The 24,833-nt window shown below is 43.1% G+C and overlaps 1 protein-coding gene across 17 annotated transcripts in view; it reads right to left on the bottom strand.

The window, feature by feature from the left end:
* The window catches only part of SYNE1 (spectrin repeat containing nuclear envelope protein 1), a 365,857-nt gene that overhangs the window by 83,694 nt on the left and 257,330 nt on the right, over positions 1-24,833 (bottom strand). For 13 of the 17 annotated variants that reach the window (XM_064169493.1, XM_064169494.1, XM_064169498.1 and 10 more), the window contains 12 exons: positions 23,143-23,310; positions 21,787-21,948; positions 20,290-20,484; positions 16,928-17,101; positions 13,526-13,717; positions 7,725-7,859; positions 6,531-6,637; positions 4,296-4,431; positions 3,591-3,725; positions 3,276-3,431; positions 2,256-2,465; positions 628-729 (listed from right to left, as the gene is read on the bottom strand). In XM_064169493.1, the coding sequence (XP_064025563.1) occupies positions 628-729; positions 2,256-2,465; positions 3,276-3,431; positions 3,591-3,725; positions 4,296-4,431; positions 6,531-6,637; positions 7,725-7,859; positions 13,526-13,717; positions 16,928-17,101; positions 20,290-20,484; positions 21,787-21,948; positions 23,143-23,310 (1,872 nt within the window). The remainder of the gene's footprint in view (positions 1-627; positions 730-2,255; positions 2,466-3,275; positions 3,432-3,590; positions 3,726-4,295; positions 4,432-6,530; positions 6,638-7,724; positions 7,860-13,525; positions 13,718-16,927; positions 17,102-20,289; positions 20,485-21,786; positions 21,949-23,142; positions 23,311-24,833) is intronic. The other 4 variants (XM_064169491.1, XM_064169507.1, XM_064169495.1 and 1 more) reach the window with 3 other exon arrangements.

Consider the following 24,833-nt stretch of genomic DNA (forward strand, 5'->3'; position numbering starts at 1 on the left):
AGTTGTGCTTCTGTATTGTTTATCCTTTGTATATTTCTGTATATAATTGTATATAACTGTATATATTGTAAATAGCTGCTTGTAAATTCTGCTAGCTGTAAATAAATTGCTTCATCTATATTCCCAGGGTCCGTCTGAGTTAGCTGGGGCAAATACAAAGTGTGGGGGAGTGGGTAAGAGCCCAAACCATCACAGTGATTAAGTATTCATGAGGCACCTGCTGATAGAAAACCAATTACTGCCTTAAATTCAACTCAATAACAGTCAAGACAAAATGACTAGAAATGATTGCAGAAGAAAGCACCTTTGGATTGCAATCAAATGTTACATCCAAACAATTTAGCCAGCTTTTGACTTTATTTGGCTTGCTGAAGTTTTCTCTCTTTCAAATACTGCCCAGTGTGTGCACAACTAGGTCAGGTGGGGAGGCAGGACAGAGACCTGTTGCTGGTTTGTTTTTAAGAATGTATAACCATGTAGCATACTCTTGGAAGCACTCATTTTTGCATAGCTTCTTTGAATGTGTATGTTCTCTCATAAAAAGCAGTTGTTCTCTAGAATCCATTTACACTTTGAATAGAAACTTTCCCTCTTCTGCCTCCCCAGGTAACAGACGTTTGGTAATACCTGCATTTGTTCTGTTTCTGGTCTCTCGGCTGCCTCTGCTAATTTCTGTACAACTAAGTATTTGTTATCGGCCACTGATGCAAACAGGAGCTTCAGATCATTCTGCGAGAGACAACAGGAAGAACAAATTACAGCCAATCATAGCATGAACCAAATGAAACATATTTGTGCTCCAAAAGGTCTGCAGTAGCACAAAGTTACAATGCCAGCCCTACGGCATAAAATCTATTCCAAATCTGAAGCACCGTAATTAGCCAAAGCAAAACATTTAAGATTGCAGAGAATCCATAACTGTATATATGTATATGAGCTAAAAGCTGGAGTATTTGCCATTCAAAACACAGCTTCTGAATACACTTCTACATAATCAGCAAAGGTCACCAGCTTTATTAACAAAAATATGCTATTCTTGATTAGGAATTTATTCAACCACATATGATTGGAAATAAGTCAGGGTTTACTTATTAAGGCAAGCTTTTTTCACTACAAACCTGGGCAAATATAACCAAGTAGTAAACAAGGCTTCCACATAACACAGAGCTAACTACACATTAAAGTACATTATCACACCAGACACATAAATATTGCTTAACAATTTTGCCAAGTAACAATGACAAAATCTTTTTTTCCCTGCACTCAGGTCAACAGAAAACTACCAGCACATTTTTCAGTGTTATGTAGGGAATGCATTATTATTTTTAATGTAGTAATTACGTAAAATGTTAAGTATCTCTGGCATAACAATAGTGCACAGGATTCTAATCAACTTGTCTGCCTTCTTCAGCAAAAGAAGGCCCTTGACTGAAAAATGTTGGAATTCTTTTTCTCACTGGAAAACGCTGACCTTTTTTTTTTTTCCATTGGAAAATGCTGAAATTATTTTTTTTCCTATCTACCACAGGGGAAAGATTATGGAGTTTGGGAAGAAGTTCTGGAGTAACAAGCTATGCAATGAGAATGCTAATCTAAAGACAGCAGGGATCTCTCTTCTGTATTTTAAATTATGATTTTTCCATACTGGAGGTCTGATATGATGACAATAATAAGAGAGAAGGTAGAGACTACATAAGATCTGAAAGCATTTCTGAACTCTGAATATATTTCTAAAAGCACACATTTCTGCACTCACCTTGAGCTTTTCTGCTTTGCTCAATACAGATGGTTTGAGATACAAGCTACTATGGAGTAGTGAGATGGCTTAAAGATGACCAGAAAGGTGGGAATTAGCATTACATTTCCTACCCTAACAGAGTTAATAAAAGGCATACTCCATCATTTATCAAATAAGAGAATGTCTAGTGTAGCACTCTGAAGTTGCTTTTCCTTCTTTGAGAACAGTAATCAATTTCTTCTCACCTAATGCCAGTAGGGTGAGAAAGCATGGGATGAATGATCACCTTATAACTGCAGGAGTTGCAGAAGGCAACCTTCTGGCAGAGAGTTTAAACTCTTCATCATGATTTAGATGCCAAGTTTTGCATAGCCTAAGAAGTCTATTTTTCAGTAAAAACCTGTGACAACCTTGTTCTTTAGATCCAGGAGCAAATATTCTCAACTGTTGGCAACCACTTCCTTTTTATCTCCATTTGACATGTATCCTTGTTAATTTCTTCAGATGGGGACCATACCTTGAAAGTCACTATTTGCTGGAGCCGTCCTTTCATCTGATGGCATCTCTGGTTTACTACTGACTCCAGCAAAGCCAGTCTTCTCAGAAGACAGTCCAAAGTGCCTTCTATAATATCCCTATTATCACCATTCTCAGGAAATATCTGGGCAAATAAATTCTTGTTCTTATCCATTTCTTCTGTAATATCTTTGATTTCTTTGGCAAGAGACTGATTTCATAGAAGAGAAAACAGAGAGACAATCAAACCTTCCAGAAAGCAGGTATTGCCACAACCACTGTCAATTCTGCAGCAGTCCAGTGACTTCTTCACATTGCCAACACACACACACACGGCAGCTACAGCAGCTGCAGCACCTCTGACAGTGAAAAAGAACTCAGGTCTGAGGAAAACAAGTGTTGAAATGAAACAATGTAGAATCACAGAATGTTTTGGGTTGGAAGGGTTCATCTAGTCCAACTCCACTGCAGTGACCATGGGCACCTTTAGACTAGATGAGGCTGTTCTGAGCCTTGATCTATATCTGCCCTCTTTCAGTTTAAAACCATTATCTCTTGTCCTATCACCTCTCCGTCACTCCTCCCTCCTTCTCTCTCCCCACCTGTCTCTCCTTGTCCCCCTCACTTCACACTGATAACCTTGTACTTTCTCTGTCCCAGAGCATTCCTTCCTCTTCTATACTTCATTTCCGTTTCAACAATGTGATGTTTGCTAATACTTAGCAAAGAATTAGACTATGTTTAATCCTGTTCTGTCCAGGCAAAATTCGGATCAAAACTTGTAACACTCTCAACAGGGTCAGTAGAAAGTAACTGGTACCAGTAGCAAAATGATGCAATCACATAGAGATTATGACAGCAACGTGTCACTCACCCAGCATTCTGAGCACTACATAAAAATGTATCCTTATGGGCAATCTAAAGGAAGTACAACACAAGCATTCTGTACCCTTTTCTCACAGATGTGTGCATAAAATGAACTCCTATTGGCAATTTAAAGTCCTTTTAATGGATTCCTTACCTCTTGCTTGCAGAGGTATGTTTCTGTTTCTTCCTCTGGCAACAGAGTTGTAGCAATAAAGACTTCTTCTTCCACACCATCTAGCCAGGAGGAGGTAGCTGTGACACCATCATACAGCTTCTGTTCAAGATGCAGGCTCTCCTCCAACTGTCCAGCCTGAGCAAAGGAATCAGAAAACTCCAGAGCAGAAGTACCAGATACTTTTTCTAACATCTACTATTTAGGAATGGTTGGATTTCTAGGTGGGAGTATGAAGAGTTTTCATTTTAACTGTGGCTCTGCTGGGGGAAAGGTGTAAGACAATCAAAATGTTACCTCAGATGACACATCTTCAAAGGCCTGATTCAACTCAACCAGTACTGGTGACACTGAGGATTTATCTTCATCCTGTCCTTCCTCTTTATACAAAGGCATTCCAGACAGCAGTCGGTTTGGCCTGCTGTAAAGCTGCTGAGAGAGGTACACATCAGAATGTTTCTACTGCAGGCACCAAACTGAGTTACACAGGCTCAGCTGCTCACTGAGAATAGCAGCAAGCAATGCTCACAGTCCTCTCACAAGTGTTCTGTGTCACAAACATCTGGAACAGAACAAGTTCCACTAGAAGTGCCAGATGTATACTTGTGATCTGAATCAGCAGAGATGTGCTTTTACCATGCAAAGCCATTAACTACTGTTGGATGAATACAAGATATTTAGAATTCTGGTAGGTGACTTTAATGTAGTGTTCTATAAAGAACAGTGGATCTGTATCTCCTACCAATAGAATGGAGGATGTATGGTCAGGTAGTTTAGTTGACTAATCACTGTTTCCTTCATTTGCTTCTTTGTCACATGCTTGCCAAGATAAATAATTGAATGTAACCAATAAATTCAAGCTGAAAACACCAGTTTTTACTCTCAGCTGCCACCAGAGTACTGGACAGGTACAGAGGGATGATTTGTTACAGAATTATCCTGGATTAGACAAAAAAATTTAAACCAATAGAGAAAATGCAAAGATAAATTAGAAATAGTTACCAGTTGTTCATGCTCCAAAGCTTTCTGGAGCAGTCTCTGCTTGGTACTGAATTCTTGGTTCAAGCTTTCCCATTTCATCTTCATCTCTTCCCCTGATAGTGGTTTTTCACCTTCCAAGACTAATTCAGGCTGTTCACTGAGTGGGAAGATGTATGAAGGTGTTAAAACCCCAAAACTCACAACTGTGAATGATGTAATTCTACACTGAAATTAAGTGCTACTTTTAAAAGCTTTCATTTGTTTTATTTTCAGCTATTAAGACAAAGGCTGCTTTGTTACAGTACCAAGTTCTCAGCTGGTGGGATAAAATATACTTTCTAAGAAACTGTTTAAGAATTGCAAGTAACCAGTAGCAAAACTGGGCTGAAAGTATGCTACACTGAGACATAACCTTTACATTTTACTTCAAAGCATGAAACAAAAAAGTAGTATTTTCTCTGACTGCTTCCTCACCTCCTGTCAAAAGAAGACATACCTGTGTATTTTCACATGAAGCAAACATCTAAGTTCAGCTTTAAGTAAACAGTGAACAAAATGGAATGGTTTTGGCTTGATTTTTTTGTTTGCTTCTCTAGTATATTATGCCACAGAAGGAAGCCTCGAACAGAAGATAGGTCAAATACTTTCTGGCATTATAGTAACCCCCCCCCCACCACATTCCACTAACAGCTGAGGAGAAGAGTTTACTGAGTACAGTTTCTGCCTTCTCTAGGGCAGAGGTCTCCCCCAGTCAGGACAAAGGTTTTTAAAGACATGTACTCCCTCTGTAAATGGGAGAGTGTGCAAGAAACTAAAGACCAGGGATGAAATCTGAAATACACTACGAAGATCTTGCTATAATGGCAGACCACAATAGTTTAGAGATCAGCTATGACTCACATACCAATGCTGAGCTATCAAGCTGTGGTAACTGTAAAGCTGTGGTAACTGACCCACTGCTTCTCTAGTAAATCCTACTAGCTTGTAATTTAATGTGATATTTGCACATAAGAATGAAAGAGATTGCTAAGTGTTGAAGTTGACCTATTAGCCCCAAACAATGTATGTAACCATATTATTATACTGAGTTATAAATCAGGACTCTGGTGTCCCAGGTGCTATATAAAAATGCTTCAAAAAATATTAGAGCACCAAATGCAGAAAAAAGATATATACCTGTCATGGAGGGCTAACAGGCCTAAATTATGGCCTGGCTTGCCCCACCTTTCTGCTCATAGGGGAAACAAGGGCCGGAGGAAAACAAAGGCTTGGGCCATTACTTCCCCTCCCAAAGTGATAAACAGGTACCCACAGGTGGTTTGGTACTGTTGGTGTCTTGCCCAAATAAGGGTGAGCAAGCTCTGGGTTCACCTGGCATGGTCAGTTTGGCAAATGCCACTTTGATTGGTGAATCTCTGTGGCCAAAGGAGCCTTTGCACTCGGGCAAACAATAGAAACTGAGCTAAGCTGCAAGCAGTTGAGCTGCTTCTGCCTCAATGTGTTCTGCTTCTGCCTCACTGCAGCTGCCTCACTGCTCTGCCTCAGTTGTGCTGCTCTGCTCTGTGTGTTCTGCGCTGCACTGCTTCACTGTTCTCGGCTTGGACAATGTGTTCTGCTCTGCCTTGTGCTTCAGACCAGCTTAGCCCTGATGTTTTGGGTATGAACTACTTGGAAACTTAAGAGCTTCAAGTTTACCAGGAGAAGGCATTAAGTGCCTCACAACATGGTGAGAAGTGCCACTGACATTGTGCTCTCTGCACATCTGCAAGACATCCTGCCTGCACCTCTGCAAACCTCCATGCCAAGAGGAACCAGGATCAGGTCAGGTCTACTTCCCAGCACCCTGCTAGAGTCTAGGAAGAGCCAGAAACTCTCAACAGCTATCAAGATGCTGAGCAGTTCCAGCAGTGCTGCAAAGGAGCCAGGGACTGCCTCTGAATTCCACTCCACCACTGTGAGTGAAACTTTCCCTAGGGCTCCAGGCTCCAAGTGGGGCATAGCCATTTTGTGGCTAAAGCTTTTCAAATGTTCTGATTTTCCTAAATTACTAAATTGCCTATAAGCATCTTTGTGAAGGTTTCCCAAGTGAATTAGAACCCAAATGCAACTAGTTTGTAAGCAGTTTTTGGGCAGGTCTGTTCGGAACTAAAATAACTATGTAGTTTATAATTGCTGCCTCACTAATTGCCACAACCAATTCAACACCTAAGGATGACAAAGCACAGTCATAGAAATGCACTTTGCAGAAAAGCACACCTTGTACACAGGCCTTCTGGAGAACCTTGCTGTGTCAGGATTTCTTCTCCACGGCACGCTACTGACCGAAGAAGATTCTTTTGCTCCTCTAGTTCTTGCTCCAGCTCCTAGCATAGCAAGGTGCAAAAATCAACACAAACCTCAAACAGATTGGTTCTGCCTTGGAAGTGTATGTCAATATTTCATGACTGTAATGCAAAGACAATGGAAGCTATTTCTGAATGCAGCTTGCTTGTGCACCAAAGCTGTGCAAAGTCCTAACCCAGGGAAAGAGAAAAACTGGGTACATAAACTGGAGTGTTAAGGTGACTAATGCAATGCAGTCTCTGCAATCTAACAAGCAACACAACACACCTTACAATGTATGCACTGTTGTTTCTACAAACACAGTGGGCTCCCCAGTTTAAGAGGGACAGGGATCTGCTGGAGAGGGTCAAGCAGAGGGCTAGAAGGATGATTAGGGGGACTGGAGGACATGGCTTATGAGGAGAGGCTGAGGGACCTGGGGCTGCTGAGTTTAGAGAAGAGAAGACTTAGAGGGGATTTGGTAAATGTTTATAAGACTCTGAAGGCTGCCAGGAGGGGGGGGACAGGCTCTGCTCACTGTTCCCTGGGATAGGACAAGGAGCAATGGGTGTAAGTTGCAGCATAAGAGGTTCTGCCTCAACACAAGAGGGAACTTCTTTACTGTAAAGGTCACAGAGCACTGGAACAGGCTCCCCAGAGAGGCTGTGGAGTATCCTTCTCTGGAGCCTTCCAAGGCCTGTCTGGATGTGTTCCTCTGTGTGATCTGTGTTAGATAGGATTGTCCTGCTCAGGCAGTGAGGTTAGACTTGATGATCTCCTTGGGTCCCTTCCAACGCCTAATATCCTGTGAGCTGTGATCCTGATCCTGCAATGCTGACTACTATTTTAAGCGAACGTTATCAACTCCTCGGAGTAACTTTAGGGGTTGATTCAATTTATTTCTACTAATGGACAACTGAAGTATAGAGTGATTGAGTTATCATGGTTACTCAGGAAGCCTAGTCTGACTGGCTGATAGAGATATAAGAGTGATCTCAGCTATATCATTACAAAAGCACTGAGTAAGAAGCGGTGCAAAAAAATAAAGACTTCAGAGGCAATATTAGCAAGATTGGCTCAGCTGCAGTGTTACACACAGAGGGAGTAAAAGAAATGCAAAACACTGACTTTCTGTTGCTGCAGGGTGCTCTGCTGTTGTTGTGAACGAGTGGTCCTTGCTTGTGCCAGCCATTCTTGGACGCTGGGGCTCTGTGAGGTGACAAAGTCCAGACTGTTCTCCTCCTTTTCTTGCAATGATCCCTGCTTTAAGAGAAAGAATCATTTCTCAAAAGCTCTTGCACTGCTAGAGAGAAGGCATGTCCAACTCAGCAGCTCAAAACCATACCTAGAGGTACTGGTACATAGTTTCTGATGCAAGTAACCACTTTGGATTTCTGACTTCTAGTGGTCATTGGTTACAAGCAAGAAAGCATGTCTAAAACCATAAAACCAAACACATACAACTGCAGTTACCAGAGTGACAGACCAGGTCAGTGACCAAGGGCATTTGTATTTCTTCAGACTGCTGTGCTTCTCCTAAAAAATCAGTGTTGATCTGTAACAGAGGGTGCAGCATTATTTGGCAGTGTAGGCAATCAATGGGTTGCTTCTACCAGGTTTTCAGTCTGATTAAAGCCATTTTTTGGTGTAACTGTGGACCACAGAGTGGTTGTCATCCTGGTAAAAAGTTGTTTATCAAGAAGTACATAATTCTGTTGGTAGCTGGCAGAGACAGTCAGCTAGCAACAGACAACAAAGGAATAATAAAGACTATCAGAGAGACCAAACCACAGACTGTTATAATGGAAAAGCAAGAGCAGCAGCTCCTTCACTTCATGCTTCTATCATGATGTTTTCTCCAACAGGACTATTCTGACAGGCTTTCTGCACAAGCAAAGTAAAAAAGAGCAAATGCCTTAATAGTTCCAAAACCTGCTCTGCCAGGCTCTTAACTTCTGAAATCCACGTTTGCTGTAAATGCAAATTATTCAATCAGCCAAGGTATGCAAATACTAATACACTCAGCCCAATGTTCAAGACAGCCTCCTGTGTCTGGCTAGATCTGCACACCTCTGTGCATTTATTTAGTACTACTTGTCAGTAGTTGAGATGCTTGAGCGTGTCCAGAGAAGGGCGACGAGGCTGGGGAGAGGCCTTGAGCACAGCCCTATGAGGAGAGGCTGAGGGAGCTGGGATTGGTTAGCCTGGAGAAGAGGAGGCTCAGGGGAGACCTTATTGCTGTCTACAACTACCTGAGGGGTGGTTGTGGCCAGGAGGAGGTTGCTCTCTTCTCTCAGGTGGCCAGCACCAGAACAAGAGGACACAGCCTTAGGCTGCACCAGGGGAGATTTAGGCTGGAGGTGAGGAGAAAGTTCTTCCCTGAGAGAGTCATTGGACACTGGAATGGGCTGCCCGGGGAGGTGGTGGAGTCGCCGTCCCTGGGGCACTTCAAGGCAAGGTTGGACGTGGCACTTGGTGCCATGGTCTGGCCTTGAGCTCTGTGGAAAAGGGTTGGACTTGATGATCTGTGAGGTCTCTTCCAACCCTGATGATACTGTGATACTACTATGATACTATGCTACCTGTAGAATTTGCAGTTTTGAATTTCTATTAAAAACAAAAGCTTCAAGAGCTAAAGCTAAGGCTCAGTTCCTCTCCCATTGTATCTACAAATCTCATTTTTGTAGGATTCATGCTTTGCTCACGATTCTCCCCTTGTTTGAAATAGAGTAAAAGTGCCAAATGGTCCAAACATTACTGCAGGTTCTCAAGAAAACCCAAACCCAACACATTCCACCCTTCAGAGAACTTTTGTCCAAAATGAGACAGGGACCAGCAGGGCCAGTAATGTCTGAGGAAAGCCCTCTTGCCCTCCTGCTCCTTACACTAACAACTGGGATAGACCTTTGCAACCAACGTTTGTGGCACCAGGTACTGAAACAGCACTTTTGCAAACTGTAGATGTTAGATGCAAGATTCCAGTGTTGGAGGATGATGAGTACACTGGGGTTGAAAGGACTAATTAGTGTTAGAGAATATGAATTGGTTGGATGAGGCCTTGAGCAGTCAAGTCTAGTAGAGAACTGGCCCTACCCATGGCAAGGAGGCTGGATCTCTAAGGTCTCTTCCAACCTAAGTCATTCCACAATTGCACAACATAAACTGAAAGAGGAGCAAAACAAGAAAGCAGGTATGCAGACCTGGAAATTACCATTGCTCCATGAAGTAATTCTATTTCACTAAGTTTGCAGTTTGCAGGTGAACTTTGCCACTTTAACTTGGAGAAAGTTCCTAGAAAAGCCGACTGGAATATGAACAATGTCATTGTAGGATGCCAGATTAGGCAAATAAAATATCAGAGGGGTGAAGTGGGTATGGAATTTTTATTTTTCTATTAAAAGTGAGAGAAAAATATTTGTGTGGATTGTAAAAAAAAAACAACCTGCTTCATTTTATATGCAGTTTGAGTTGGAGGGCAGAAGGGCTCTGCAGCAGGACCTTGACCGCCTGCACAGATGGGCAGAGTCCAAGGGGATGGCATTCAATAGCTCCAAGTGCTGGGTGCTGCACTTTGGCCACAACAACCCCATGCAGAGATACAGGCTGGGGTCAGAGTGGCTGGAGAGCAGCCAGACAGAGAGGGATCTGGGGGTGCTGATTGATACCTGCCTGAACATGAGCCAGCAGTGTGCCCAGGTGGCCAAGAGAGCCAGTGGCATCCTGGCCTGCATCAGGAATGGTGTGGCCAGCAGAAGCAGGGAGGTCATTCTGCCCCTGTACTCTGCACTGGTTAGACCACACCTTGAGTCCTGTGTTCAGTTCTGGGCCCCCCAGTTTAGGAGGGACATTGAGATGCTTGAGCGTGTCCAGAGAAGGGCAACGAGGCTGGGGAGAGGCCTTGAGCACAGCCCTACGAGGAGAGGCTGAGGGAGCTGGGATTGGTTAGCCTGGAGAAGAGGAGGCTCAGGGCAGACCTTATTGCTGTCTGCAACTACCTGAGGGGTGGTTGTGGCCAGGAGGAGGTTGCTCTCTTCTCTCAGGTGGCCAGCACCAGAACGAGAGGACACAGCCTCAGGCTGTGCCAGGGGAGATTTAGGCTGGAGGTGAGGAGAAAGTTCTTCCCTGAGAGAGTCATTGGACACTGGAATGGGCTGCCCGGGGAGGTGGTGGAGTCGCCGTCCCTGGAGCTGTTCAAGGCAGGATTGGACGTGGCACTTGGTGCCATGGTCTGGCCTTGGGCACTGTGGTAAAGGGTTGGACTTGATGATCTGTGAGGTCTCTTCCAACCTTGGTGATACTGTGATACTGTGTGACTTGTACATTTATTTTGAGAACAGTATCTAGTTCTTCATTGCATCTGGGCAGCTGATTTTGGTTAGGTTTCAGCTAGAAATGAGTTAAAAAGCTGCAACTTTTAAGTTTTACTAAGAAAAAGACATAGTAGTATCACAGTTCCTGCAACAGTAGAGTGTAAAATGGACTGTGGCATCTGCAGATGTAACGAGGTTTTGCAAACATGGCATTGTGCATAGTTTTACATCAAAATGAACTGTGAATCAAATTTAACCACAGAATGTAATTGTGAAAGAATAAACTTGCATTTTTACTTGAATTCCATCTGAAGAAACATGTTTTACATTTATTTAAATAGACAGGGAAAATAAATACTTGAAAGTTGTCATTCCTGAAGGGTATTCTCTCCAGTACAGAAATAACTGGAAATTCCCTGAAGAAAATGGTGACAGAATTGATAGTTCAATCGTAGAATCGATCAGGCTGGAAGAGACCTCCAAGCTCATCCAGTCCAACCTAGCACCCAGCCCTGTCCAGTCAACCAGACCATGGCACTAAGCCTCATCCAGGCTTCTCTTGAACACCTCCAGGGACGGTGACTCCACCTCCCTGGGCAGCCCATTCCAATGCCAATCACTCTCTCTGGGAAGAACTTCCTCCTAACATCCAGCCTAGACCTCTCCTGGCACAACTTGAGACTGTGTCCCCTTGTTCTATTGCTGCTTGCCCATGCCAGGCGTATTAGTGTTGTGGAACTGAAGTCATCCCCCCCCCAAGTCTGTAATAAAAAGTGAAGAAGCACAGCAGGTTTTACTGCAGAATTCTACTTCTCTGTTTTATATGTAGCCTATTTAATTGATTGTCCCCAAGTCACAGAACTTACTAGATAACAGTAAGAGGCAATGTTTTGCATGTATTTCAGAGTGCTTGAAAAATACTACATTTGGAATCAGTGTAGCCTGGAACTGTCCTTTATCCAATATGTTTCTGATTCATTTCACTGCTTTTATTTTATAAATGAAGAAGTTGGATTAAAATTAGCAGAAAAAAAAATGCAATTGCTGCAAGGTAGTCAGAGAATCTCACACTGGCTGCCAAAAAGCCTTGTGCCACAGGAACAACAGATAGGCTGAACTATTGTTTTAAATAAATTATGGCTACATCTAGGGGCAGCTTAGTCTATGCCACTAGGCAGCTACAAGTTTATCTATACATGCAGAGGTGTGCAAGTCTGGAATTCTTATGTTGGTGAGAGTTGTTAGCAGGTAATAATTCTCAGGGTTAGTAATGGCAGTAAGTGCCTTCCTGGGCAGCTCACACTGTGAGCCTCAGACCATGAGAAACACTGACATCTGACTGAAGCAAAGACATCAGAGAATTTCTCATTCCAAAAAAAAGGCTTACTGAAAATCTGAAGGTGCTAGACTGCCTATATGTGTTTTCTTCTATGACCTCTAAGGCCAAAAAAAGGCTTGCAATTTATAAAGCAACTTAAGGCTTACCTGCATGTAGCATCTTAAATGCTTCATATTCTGCATCTGGAAATTATTTTACTGTTATTTTGATATTGGAAAAGTTTTAAAAGTTTAAGGAAATGAAACCACACCTTTTTATCTTGAAATGTAGCAGGACTATTTTAAAATGAAGTAAACCAGAGCACTATAGATGTGCCTACATGCTGCTGGCAACATTTATCACTTGCCTTATTATCAGACCTAGTATGCAAGAAGAACATTGATCTTACTTAACCAGAGAGGCAACAGGAAAAAGATAGTTGAGATTTTTCTTCCTTTTTTCTGGTTCATTACTTTATGGAGCTATGTTAACTTTTTTAGTTATCCATTTGCTTTGGACTAAAAATAGTTCTGAGCATGTCAAGTGACTTTTCAAGCTAACCTCTCAGCAGACTTTAATCTGCCTTACAAGCTAGAAATCTTTGAAGCTTATCATGTTTAATTTGCACAGCAAATCCCAGAAAAGAAGTAAAAGGGGGGAGGGAGTCACAGCAGGGCAAGCAAATTCAAAACCATGCAGTCACGTTACATGGCTGAGTTTCTTGCATGCATTCAGTTCTTCACATGCTAGTTTAACCTAAAGAACAACCAAAACCAACTGTTAACTAAAATGAACTAGTGGCTATCAGCTTACCAATGCTGCTAGGAATAACTTTGTTCATCAAATATTCTGTAATGATGCCATGGATTGTTAGCCACGTTTAATATTTCACTATTGTGATGTTACTGTTCATAGTGCTAGGCATGCAAAGAAAACAGGTACTTAGGATTGTCCTTTTGTGAAAGGTGGGACCCTGCCTCAGAGCACATGCAGTCTAAAGGGACTGGGAGCAGGAACAGAGTATATTCAGACCAAGCTAATCATTTATCTAGTTCATCATTGCCCTTTCAGTGAATATTCTGAGGTTAAGATAGTCTCCTCATGAAGTGGCTTGAGAACAGTAAGATAAAACTTGCTAGGCAGTTCTTCATTTTGGAGTGTAATGTAATTCAAATTACTCCCTAAAGATGCATAGCTCAAACAGTAGGACGCTTTTCCTTCTTTTTCTCAGCTGCATCAAACTGCTGTGAAATCCCCCAGCCTCTTGCTCACCATGAAGCCAATTGGAAAGATCCACTTACCCGAATGTTGATCTGTTTGTCGTGGAGTACTCTCTGCAGCTCCAGAAGGCTGCCCTTCAGTGTCCTGAGCTTCACAGCCAGCTGCTCTGCCTCATCCTTGGTGTGAGCCTTCCCCTCCATAAGCAAGTTCTCATTGTGCACAGACAACTCTGACAAGGCTACCACCTTCTGCTCTATTTCAACCAGCATGTTCTGCAGCAGCAAAAACAAAGACCCAAATTCATACATTTTCCATCATCTGTCAGCGTTTCCTGGCGAGATGACCTGTGGCCCACCTCACTGGCCAATCTAAAGGCAAGTCAAGTATCATTGCTTCGCCTTCCAGTCTCTTCCAGAGACACTATGAATATGCCTGCAAATGTCTGCACTTGCCATTTCTGTCTGCAGCCTTCTTGAAAAGATTAAATTAAAAAGTTACTTGAAACAAAGTATTTGGCTCTTTATTTGCACTTTAAATGTAAGGGTGGCTAAGGCGCTGGACTGACATCCATAATGACCAGAAACAGAGCACACAGCTAGTTACTCCTCTCCTCTTCTTTCAAGTATGTTTAGTGAAATGCTTCCCAGCTCCTCCTATGCACTGCTCTGCCCGTGCTGATAAGCTTGTCTTCTCACTGCTTGCTCTTTCTGATTGGTGCCTGACAGACTTAAGGATTTCTGGATAATCCTCTTTAGTCTAAAGAGAGACTTAGAGTGACAAATCTCTGGCATGTTTATTTTCAAAAGCTACTTTCCTGACAGTCCATGTATTGCATATTGCATATTTCCATTTCCCATACTCAAAGCTCATGCAGCTCCTGCTCTAAAACCTAGCCTGACGCCTTTCCATAGTAACCATCAAGTAGAAACTTGCAAAACCCTGTGTGCAGGGAAAGATGGGCAGAGTCTCCAAAGAGATTTTAAAAGTATAGGGCCTTACAGAAACTTACTGCATTAAGATTTTAAGAGCCACCAAAAGAACAGCAGTATTAACTTCTTCACAAAATTAACTGCTCTTTTTTTAACCTGAATTTCCCACTGGTTATATTAATTACTGCTTCGTTTAAGTTCACAGGGTTTATTTACATACAACAAACAGCTCCTAAGGATGGGTGATGGAAGAATACTTGACACTGATGGAAATTTAACTATATGTTTAATTCATCAGACTGATGTGAAACTTCACTCATTTTTATCCTGCAGTAGTTAAGATCCTCGTTCTTTAACACGTTATGCATCTTACAACTGTAATTGTAATGACCATACAGTTCATAATCCCTACTAAACTGAGTACTTAGGTGTTATGACTGACCCAAGTCTTTTATAGTAATAAAAGTATTTGCAATTACTTCTACTGCAGCAAAATGTTTTTCCTGGGTTAATGAACATTAAATCCACCAAAACAGTATCTATTGATTACTCTTTAGAATACAAGTGTGGATTACTCCTGAAGAAAACAGAACACTGTCCCCACTCACCACCGCTCGTGTGAAGGTGTTTTCAGATGGAAGAGGAGTAAGGATGTGCATTGCAAGTGTCTTCACACCTACCAAGTGAGCTGTTAAACAACTCTAACTTGAGGGTAGCAAGGCTAGCGAGTGATGCAAATACGAAGCCTTTAAACTAAACCAAGACACCCTCCAAAAGCTGTACAGCCTCAAATGTTCTTTCAGTCACCATACACTATTCTCCTATTAGTATGTTTATATGTGCATCCTAAAGCACTATTTGCAATCTTTATCAAGAAATGAAGGCTATATTTCATATCACAAACCACTGATGAAGCTACCTTGAGCATATACAATCACAGAATCAAAGAATCAGGGTTGGAAGGGACCACAAGGATTATCTAGTTCCAAGCCCCTGCCATGGGCAGGGACACCCTACCCTAGAGCAGGCTGGCCACAGCCCCATCCAGCCTGGCCTTAAACACCTCCAGGGATGAAGCCTCAACCACCTCCCTGGGCAACCCATTCCAGGCTCTTACCACTCTCAGGCTGAAAAACTTCCTCCTTACATTCAGTCTGAATCTCCTCACCTCCAGCTTTGCTCCATTCCACCTAGTGCTGTCACTACCTGACAGCCTAAAAAGTCCCTCCCCAGCTTTTTTGTAGGCCCCCTTCAGATCCTGGAAGGCCACAAGAAGGTCACCTCAGAGCCTCCTCTTCTCCAGACTGCCAGACTGAACAGCCCCAACTCTTTCAGTCTGTCCTCATAGCAGAGCTGCTGTAGCCCTCTGAGCATCCTCCTGGCCCTTGTGCCCACCTCTGCAGCCTGTCCAGGTCCCTCTGCATGGATCCCTTCCCTCCAGCCTGGCTGCTGCACCACACAGCTTGGTGTTGTCAGCAAACTTGCTGAGGCTGCACTCAATGCCTCTGTCCATGGCACCAACCAAGATGTTGAACAAGACTGGTCCCAGGACTGATCCCTGAGGGACTCTGCTTGTCACTGGCCTCCACTTGGACATGGAGCCATGGACAGCCACTCTTTGGGTGCAGCCAACAAGCCTGTTCTTTATCCATGCTGTGGTGCACCCACCAAATCCATGCTTCATCAGCTTGGAGACCAGGATGTGGTGTGAGACAGTGCCAAAGGCTTTGCTCAGGTCCAGGCAAATGACATCAGTTGCTTGCCTCTCATCTGTTAATGTTGTGACCTGTTCATAGAAGGCCACCAGGTTTGCCAGGCAGGATTTGCCCTTGGTGCAGCCATGCTGATTGTACCCAATCACCTCTTCTCTATTCTCCTGTCTCAGCAGTGCCTCCAGGAGGATCTGCTCCATGATCTTACCAGGCACAGAGGTGAGACTGACTGGCCTGGAGTTCCCTGGCTCCTCCTTCCTACCCTGTTTGAAAATGGGGGTTGTGTTTCCCCTTTCCCAGTCAGTGAGGACTGCCCCAGGCTGCCAGGACTTTTGGAATGGAATAGAGAGAGGCTTAGCAACCTCATCTGCAGTTCTCTCAGCACCCATGGGTGTATCCCATGGACTTGAACACTTTCAGGATCTTCACTTACGATGGGCAGTTCTTCCTCCCAGTCCCTGCCATTATCTTCCATGGCTCCAGCAGTGTGGCTGGAGGCCTTTGCAGTGAAGACTGAGGCAAAGAAGTCATTGACAACCTCAGCCTTTTCTGTCACTTGTGACCATTTCACCTGTTCCCTTTCTGAGGAGGCCCACACCTTCCCATGCCTTCTTTTTACCATTAATATACCTGCAGAAATTCTTGGTGCTCCCTTTGACCTCCCTGCCTAGATTCAATTCAAGGTTCATATACAAGGTGCTAAGGAGCTTCTTTCCCACTAATTGGCTGACTCATCCTACTCAGTTATGGTCTTAACATTAATGCTCCATATTTGCTTCTTCATTCAGATAAAGTTATGTCCAGCCTGTTCATCTAAACATTACAGAACTGATAATTTTACCTGACAGTCAACCAGCTGTGCTTCCATGTCCATGGGTTCCTCCCCAGTAACCAGGGTGGTGTTCAGGGTTGCTCGGGTGTTGAGCAGCCAGTGGTCAAGTTCATCAGCTTCACAACGGTACCTCTGAAGAGCCTGCTCTTGCCGCTGTTCTTCCAGCTGCTCGTTCAGTTTCTCCTAAAGGCACACAATATATTGTACTTTTGGAAAGAAACAGATCACAATAGTCACCCAAAAATTCCCTTTCTACCTCTCACAATTTCTATGTAGTATTTTAAAGCTATTGTGAGCCATTTCTTTCCTAAGTTGGAAGCCTTTATAAAATAGTGATGCTTTCAACTGCTTTTCTGGTGACTGAAATTGTTTCAGTTCAGTAACTTTATTTCTACTTCCTTTGGCAGATCTCTGCTATCACAGACCCTTAAATGTGAAGTCTTTTCTGTCTGTCACTGCTCTCCTTTAGCTTTCCTCCCATGTTGATTCATCTTGCTCAATTAGCAGCAGGCTGTTAGCCTTACTGTCTCTCAAAACAGGCACAGCAGGGGTACTTCAAGGACCTAACAGTATTTGCTGGTGGGTTTTAGTGTAACCACTGTGGCTGAAGACTGAAGAGCTGTCTACCTTATCTACATGTTCCTGGGGGACACCTGTGCCATGGGGTGTGGAAGCAGGTCCATCCATTGGACAGTCAAGGAGTGACGACCAAGACCTATTCCTCCTTTAAGAGTCTCATATGAATGTGATGAATGCATAAACAGCAGGGCCCAGAGATGGTGAACAGTAGCAGAAAGCCTAGTGAGGGCTCAGTAAAAAGTCACAGGAGGTCTGCTGATGACACAAAACAGAGAAGTAGCTGACAGGCCAGAAGGTTGTGATGCCACCCAGATGGATCTTGATAAGCTGAAGAAATAGGCTAATGGGAAGCTTGTGAAGTTGAACAAAGTCCTGTACCTGGGAAGGAAAAGCTCCAGGCAACAGTACAAACTGGAGGCCAACATGCTGCAAAGTAGCCTGGCAGAAAAGGATCTGGATGTCTTTGTGGACACCAAGTTGAATACAGGCCAGCAATGGGCTCTTGTGGCAAAGAAGGCTAATAGTATCCTGTGTTCTATTAGGAGTGTTGCCAGCAGGCTGAGGGAAGTGATCCTTTCTCTCTACTTAAAACACCACTTTGTCCACAGCTGGAGTCCTGTGTCCATTTCTGGGCTCCCCAGTACAAAAGAGTCTAAGAGCTCTGGAGAGAATAAAGGGGATTTTCAGGAACAAGAAACAGATAGAATGGGGTGGTCAGAGGATACTTACATGTATCAGATAAAGCAGGGCCTAAGCATGCTGCAAATGGTATGGAACAAGAGAAGACTGCACTGATTCTGGCAAGCTTGGAGTTAACTTAATTGCAGCCTGTACAGTTCTGTGCCTTGTAACTGTGGCTAAAAGTGTGCTGATGACATAGCAACGTTTTGGCTGCACAGCACTAAGGCTTTCTTTCCTCACAAACGCCAATAGGCTGGGGATGAGCAGAAAGTTGGGAAAGGACATAGCTAAAACAGCTGACCTGAACTGACTAAAGGGATATTCCATACCATGAGCTCATGCTCAGCAACAAAGGCTCATGGAGAAATGGAGTGGGGGATGGTGTTTGTGGCTATGGTGCTTGCGTTCGCAGGCAACTGTTACATGTGCTGTTTTCCAGGACATTGGCTAAACATCTGCCTGTTGATGAGGAAGCAGAGTAAGTTCCTTATTTTCCTTTGCTTGCATGGACAGATTTTCTTTATTGTATTAAGCTCTCGTTATCTTGACCCAGTAGTCTTTTAGCCTGACTTCTAATTTGTCCCCATTCCACAGAAGAGGGGAATAAGGGTGAGTGGTTGCTGGCCAGGGTCAACCTACCACACTTCAGAGCTCTATCGTGCAGGGCAAATCCCCCCCAGGGGGAAGTGTTTGCACAACTTTCCCAAATGCTTAATTTTCATGGGAAAATTGATAATTCTCTGTTAAAATAATTTAAAGAATAATGATAGCTTTTAAATGTCTCAGTCAAGAGCTAAGCAGCTCTCAAGAGCTAGTTATTTCAATCACATGCAAAGAACATTACCAATTCACACTCTCAACAGCAAAGGCTTTTAATTATGTTTTGTCTGTGTTCCCATATTTACATCCCTATGCTGTTCTGGTAGATGTTATCTATGAAACAACAGCTAAAAGGTGCACAGGTTAATGTCCTGAATACTGTCTATGTACCATACATATTTCTTAGCCCAGCTTACTGTGGGACACTTGTTGCTATTGGATCAAACAACTATTAGAATTTTAATCATAATTAAGATGAGCATATTTGACTCATGCTTAAACATGAAATTATTAGTCAACATTAGTGAGCATTTCTTGAGTACTGCCCAAAAATTTGTAACATCCTATTCAGGGTGCAATTTCTAGAGAGCAAGATCTCGATCCTGCTTCCAGCCCCTTCTTTTTAAGTTTTCCTTTGGAGAAGTCAAAACTTAGAAAATACTTCTGTTAGCCTTTAAAAAATGCACTAAGGATCTCTTCATTGTCTCAGGTGTCTGCACAGAACTAATACATCTGATGCACCCAGGCAGTCCCCCATAACTTAGGTAGAGCCTAAGACAGCTCTCAATGAGTCTCTCAGAACTGAATGCTGGAAATTATGAGGGCAGCAGCTGCGTTTGTGAATTCACTGCTTCAGGTTTTAGCAGTACAGCACTAATGCCATCCTGAGACGTTCAAAGTAGCAAAACTGTAGCCAGCTTTAGCAGGACTGTACTTTCTCACTGGTATAGCACACAGAGCAACAGTCCCATGTGCAAAGGACTTTTAAAAAATCACCTAAGGGTTAAAGGGCTTTTGGTAAAGCTGGTAGGCAGACAAAGGAGTAAAGCTGTGCATCTCCAATGACAGCAGTTTGCATGCATACCGCTGGAAAAAAAGAGCACAGGCAGCCCTCCCAGTTTACTGTCGATAACACGACTGTAAAATCTACACTTTATTACTTCTCCTGTGGAGGACAAAGAATTCCAAGGGAAGCTACTAAAAATATGTCAATGTGTGTATGTATATATATATGTGTCTGTGTGTGTGTGCATATATATAAAAGAATAATCATTCAAACTAGTGCAGTGTGTTTTCCAAGTTCCCTCTGGTTACTCCTCACATGCATTAAGATGAGCAGTTTGTAACAGTGAAAAGAATTCTGAGAAATGACCAGAATTGAAAATGACTTTTTAAATTATCAGCATGCAATGGCAACTGAGAACTTCAGCAAAAAAAAAGATATGCAAGAAGTATCTCCCTAATCTGGAATGTAATCCAAAAGACCCACTCCTAGAGGCAGCTTCCTGTACCTCCAATAGCTGTCGTTTTCCTGAAGCCTTCATCCTGATTGTGGCCATTCGTTCTGCCAAGACTGTGAGAGTGGACTGCAATGCCAGCTGATCAGCAGCTTCTGCATCCAGTGGTTCTGAAACCAGCTCCTGGGCTAGTGATTTCTGCAGCTCAGTGATTTCTTCTTGTAACATCAAGATCTCATCCATCAAAGCCTATTTAGAAAAAAAAAGATGAGAAGGTATTTGCTTGTTTCACCAGTGAGAAGACAGTATCTCAGAAAGCACAGGCTTCTGTGAGAAACAGAGAGGAGTGCAACATGTCACTGCTGCTTTCACAGTCAGAATTCATTCATAAGGACCCAGTCCTGCTTTTAGATGCTTAAGCTAGGTTCATGCATCTGTTAATTGACATATAGGTGTAATGACTTATCTTGAACTTCAAGCATACCACAAGAATTAAATTCTTTTGCAAATACTAGAGATACAGATTTATTCTTCTAAACACATTTTCTGTGGGCTATTCTACTAGACACAGTGAGGACAATGAACAAGTATGACTATGTGTTTGTGAGAGAGAAAAGAGGGCACAAGTTACATTACAGTCTGATGCTTACTGAACTCATTCACGCAAGTTACAAGGCTTAAACGACTGCAACTTGGATGGGTTACTTGATTATTACTCTGAATATTGCTTCTTAAGACTTCCCTTGGGAAGGAATTTCTTGCATGCTTTGGTTGGTTTGTTTTAAGAAGGCAAAGACTGCATTTAGGTCAATTTAGAATGCATTGCTATTGGTTACAACCTCAGTAAATTTGAAAACATTATCACCAGTCCAATACATGCTAATAGCATGAGTAGGAGTGTGCTAGTTTGAAGCAGGGTAGAATGTTTTGGTGAGAAGAAGTAGATTACAGGCTGTGAAAGGAAACAATGGTGATGTCTGCTCCCCTCACCACCTTGCTGAGGAACATGGGAAGAAGAAATGAAAACATTAGATAACACTCTTGCCATTTTCTCTCTCTCTTGCTTGGGCTGCTGGCTGAGCTGCATCTCTCTAACACACCCTCCACCCACCTTTGCTTCTTAACCTCTTGGCTGAACCTCCATTCTTCCTTGGGACTGGGGTAAGGTTGAGAGGGGTAGGGGGAAGGTGGGGGGTGGTTGAGAGCCCCTCCTGGGGACTCAGGTTTCTGGGAGGGCTGTTGTGTTTCTGTATTACCTTTTCCCTTGTCTATTTCTGTCTATAACTGTATATACTGTAAATATCTGCTTGTGTATTCTGCCAGCTGTAAATATAAGCTTCATTCATATTTCCAGAGCCAGCTGAGTCTAGTCTGGGTGATTTCTAAAGTGTGGGGGGGCAGGGAACACCCAAACCATCACAAGGTGTCACTGAATACAACCCACTGGACAGACTCTTATGATCTATTCTAAGAGAGAAAAGAATGCCCACTACTTCTGTACAACAGCAGCAAGTCCAGAGAGGTGAGCCACACAGTTATGAAAGTTGTTACCTGATGTTCAGCCATCTGGCTTTCTGGGCTTTTGGCTGGTTCCAGACTCTCATTTAGCTTGATCTCAGTGGTCTCCATTTTTGTGGATATAGACTGGAGCGTGTCCTGGTATTTCTGCTGACGCTCAAGAGCCTCGTAGAGGGTGCGCTGCTTTTCACTGATCTGAAGAGGAACGGAAGGCACACGTTTTGACTTCCAATGCAACATGTTCTCTTTCTTCTGCTTTGTGCATCCCTAGGCTTGTGACACTAAACCCAGACACTTAGAAGTTTTCAAAAGTGTAAGTTACAAAGCAAAACATCCATATTTTAAAATAGGTGCAATTCTAGGTTTCGTGGCTGAAAAAAACGGACTCCATCATATAAATAGGGAAAACCTAGGCATGTTCTCATGCCTTAGTCTAGATTCTATGCACTGAAACACGTGGATGTGCCCTACTTGTTGGACTAATAGTTCTTAATACCTCATAAGAGCTACTGAGCCACTCCAAAGAATTAAAATTCATAGCACATGATCAAAACTTTCACTCATTCCATTTGTCAGTGAATGACTATGCTGCACTACTATGCAGAAATGTGTAGACTCAGTACTTTGAGAAACTGGATCCTTGGGCCTCTTTTGCCAACTCAATCCAGCATGAGTGGAGTATAGTTTTGACAACAGGCAACACTGATGAAAGTAACTATCAGCCTTTTATGTGTTCTTAATGGAGCTCTATCCCACACAAACTTTGAAGCAAAGAACAGAGGTAGTATAATATCCCACTAACAACTTTTGTTACTACCTGAAAACCAGGAATTGCAGAGAAGAATACTGACTGAGACACTTCCTTGCATTTTGCTCCCTATAAGATAGCTGATGATTTCAAACTCTACAGATGAAGACTGTTGGGAACTGGCTGAAAAATGGGGGGCACAAGCCCCTAGAAGCTTGCACAGTCAAGCCTCTGGTGTGAGGTCTGAGCAGTGGAACTGCAGTAAACCACATCGCTGTGTGTGAAGAAGCTCAGAGGAATTTATCCTTGAGCCTTCTGATAAACAGCTTCTGTGGGGCTGTGTGCAGAGTTGGAGGGAAACAGGAGGAATATGCAAATTCCAATATCTGGGTGCACTAAATGCTTTTGCAGCAACCGCAAGTAGGGAGGGTTATGCATATTCAAATATTTAGATGCGCCAAACACTAGTGAACAGCTCCACGTTGCATGTTGCATGTGCTCACTTTTCTCACCCTAATTGAAAAGTCTGTGCTTTGTAACTTGAAGCCTGATGCTCTCAATAAAGAGTTGGATTGCTTAGATAGCATAGCTCATATAGAGCTCTCTCCTTGCTTTCCCTTTCCCGTCCATGGAAGACTTACCACATTTTTCAGTGTTTCCCACGAACGCTGCAAATCATCCAATTTGGCACTAGCAGCTGATTCTAACCCTGGATCATAAAACTCCTGGTTGGCTGAAGTGCTGGGTTGTATTTTAGCAGCTTCTGTCTGCAACTGTTCAGCAGATAAGGCTTGATAATAAGCAATGTCCTACAAGCATGAAGCACATTATTGCACTTTAAAAATCAAAGACACCACCTAATATGCCCCCCGCCCCGTTGCCTCATTGCATACATCCATCCAAACAAAAGCCATAAAGCCAAAACCACCAGGAAGCCTCTGAACCACACAGTAAACAAACATTTAATAGAAGTACATCAACCAGCAATAGAACAAGGGGATACAGTTTCAAGTTGTGCCAGGGGAGGTCTGGGCTGGATGTTATGAGGAAGTTTTCCCAGAGAGAGTGATTGGCATTGGAATGGGCTGCCCAGGGAGGTGGTGGAAGCATCATCCCTGGAGGTGTTCAGGAAAAGCCTGGATGAGGCACTTGGTGCCATGGTCTAGATGACTGGATAGGGTTGGGGGATAGGTTGGACTGGATGATCTTGGAGGTCTCTTCCAACCTGGTTGATTCTGTGACTCTATGATTCTACACCGAGTACCGCTTGGACCTTTACTATAATGAAGACTGTGTGTGCATTTTTTTTCATGCTCATATGAGCTAGGACGTGCAGGAGATAACTGTGGACAGAGATGGCAATGCCGGGAGAGAAGTTCTACAAGTGGGAGCACTGTTCAAGCATCACATGGGGAAAAGCCATCCCAACAGACAGTGGGTTATGGTGTGCAGGAGGCAGTGTGAACACCAGCACAGACAAGGTAACAGAAGAACTAGGGAATCACCACAGGACTATTCAGTGATGTAAGTGTATGAACCATTAGATTACAGTCAGCCTTCAAACAAACAGGTACTAACTAACTTACAGGAGGTAGTGGGAAGAGGGACCAGAAATGAGAAGGAAAATGGGCAAAGATTCAAATAACCACTGAAATTTCAGGGTCTAACTCTTTCCCACCAGAATTTCTATACCTACTGTGTAGGGATTTCTTCAATTATTGCATATGACAATTAAAAACATCTTTAGAAAACACAAAAATTAGGGGAACATGCACAGTATCTATTTAAATCTGGAAGGTAAACTACAACAAGGATTATTTAAAACTGAACACATGTAATGCAGTTGCCACATCATCTATCTGAAGGCGGAAAATGCTGCAACCTTCCTTGTTCTCACTTAGTAGCCTCACTTAGCAAACTATGCTCCAGATCATGCAACACAGCAGCTGTTCTCCACTCTCCAATCATTTTGAACTTGAAAATGCCCCTAGTAGAAACTCTGAAGACAGAACTTGGCTGCCAATAAAATCAGTAAGAAATCTAGTGTGTCCTCAAGAAGTTTGTGGATGACAACAAGTTGGGCAGGAGTGTTGATCTGCTTGAGGCTAAGGCAGCAATATAGAGGGATTGGGGGAGGCTGGATTGATGGGCTAAGGTCAGTGGTACAAGGTTTATCAAGGCTATGTGCACTTGGGTCACATCAATTCCATCCAATGCTACAGGCTTGAGGCAGAGTGTATCAAAAGCCACCCAGCAGAAAAGGACCTGGGGGTGCTGTTTGAGCGCTGGCTGAATGTGAGCCAGCAATACATCCAGGTGGCCAAGAATGGTA

The sequence above is a fragment of the Pogoniulus pusillus genome, chromosome 31 (genome assembly GCF_015220805.1).
Source record: "Pogoniulus pusillus isolate bPogPus1 chromosome 31, bPogPus1.pri, whole genome shotgun sequence".
Lineage (NCBI taxonomy): Eukaryota > Metazoa > Chordata > Aves > Piciformes > Lybiidae > Pogoniulus > Pogoniulus pusillus.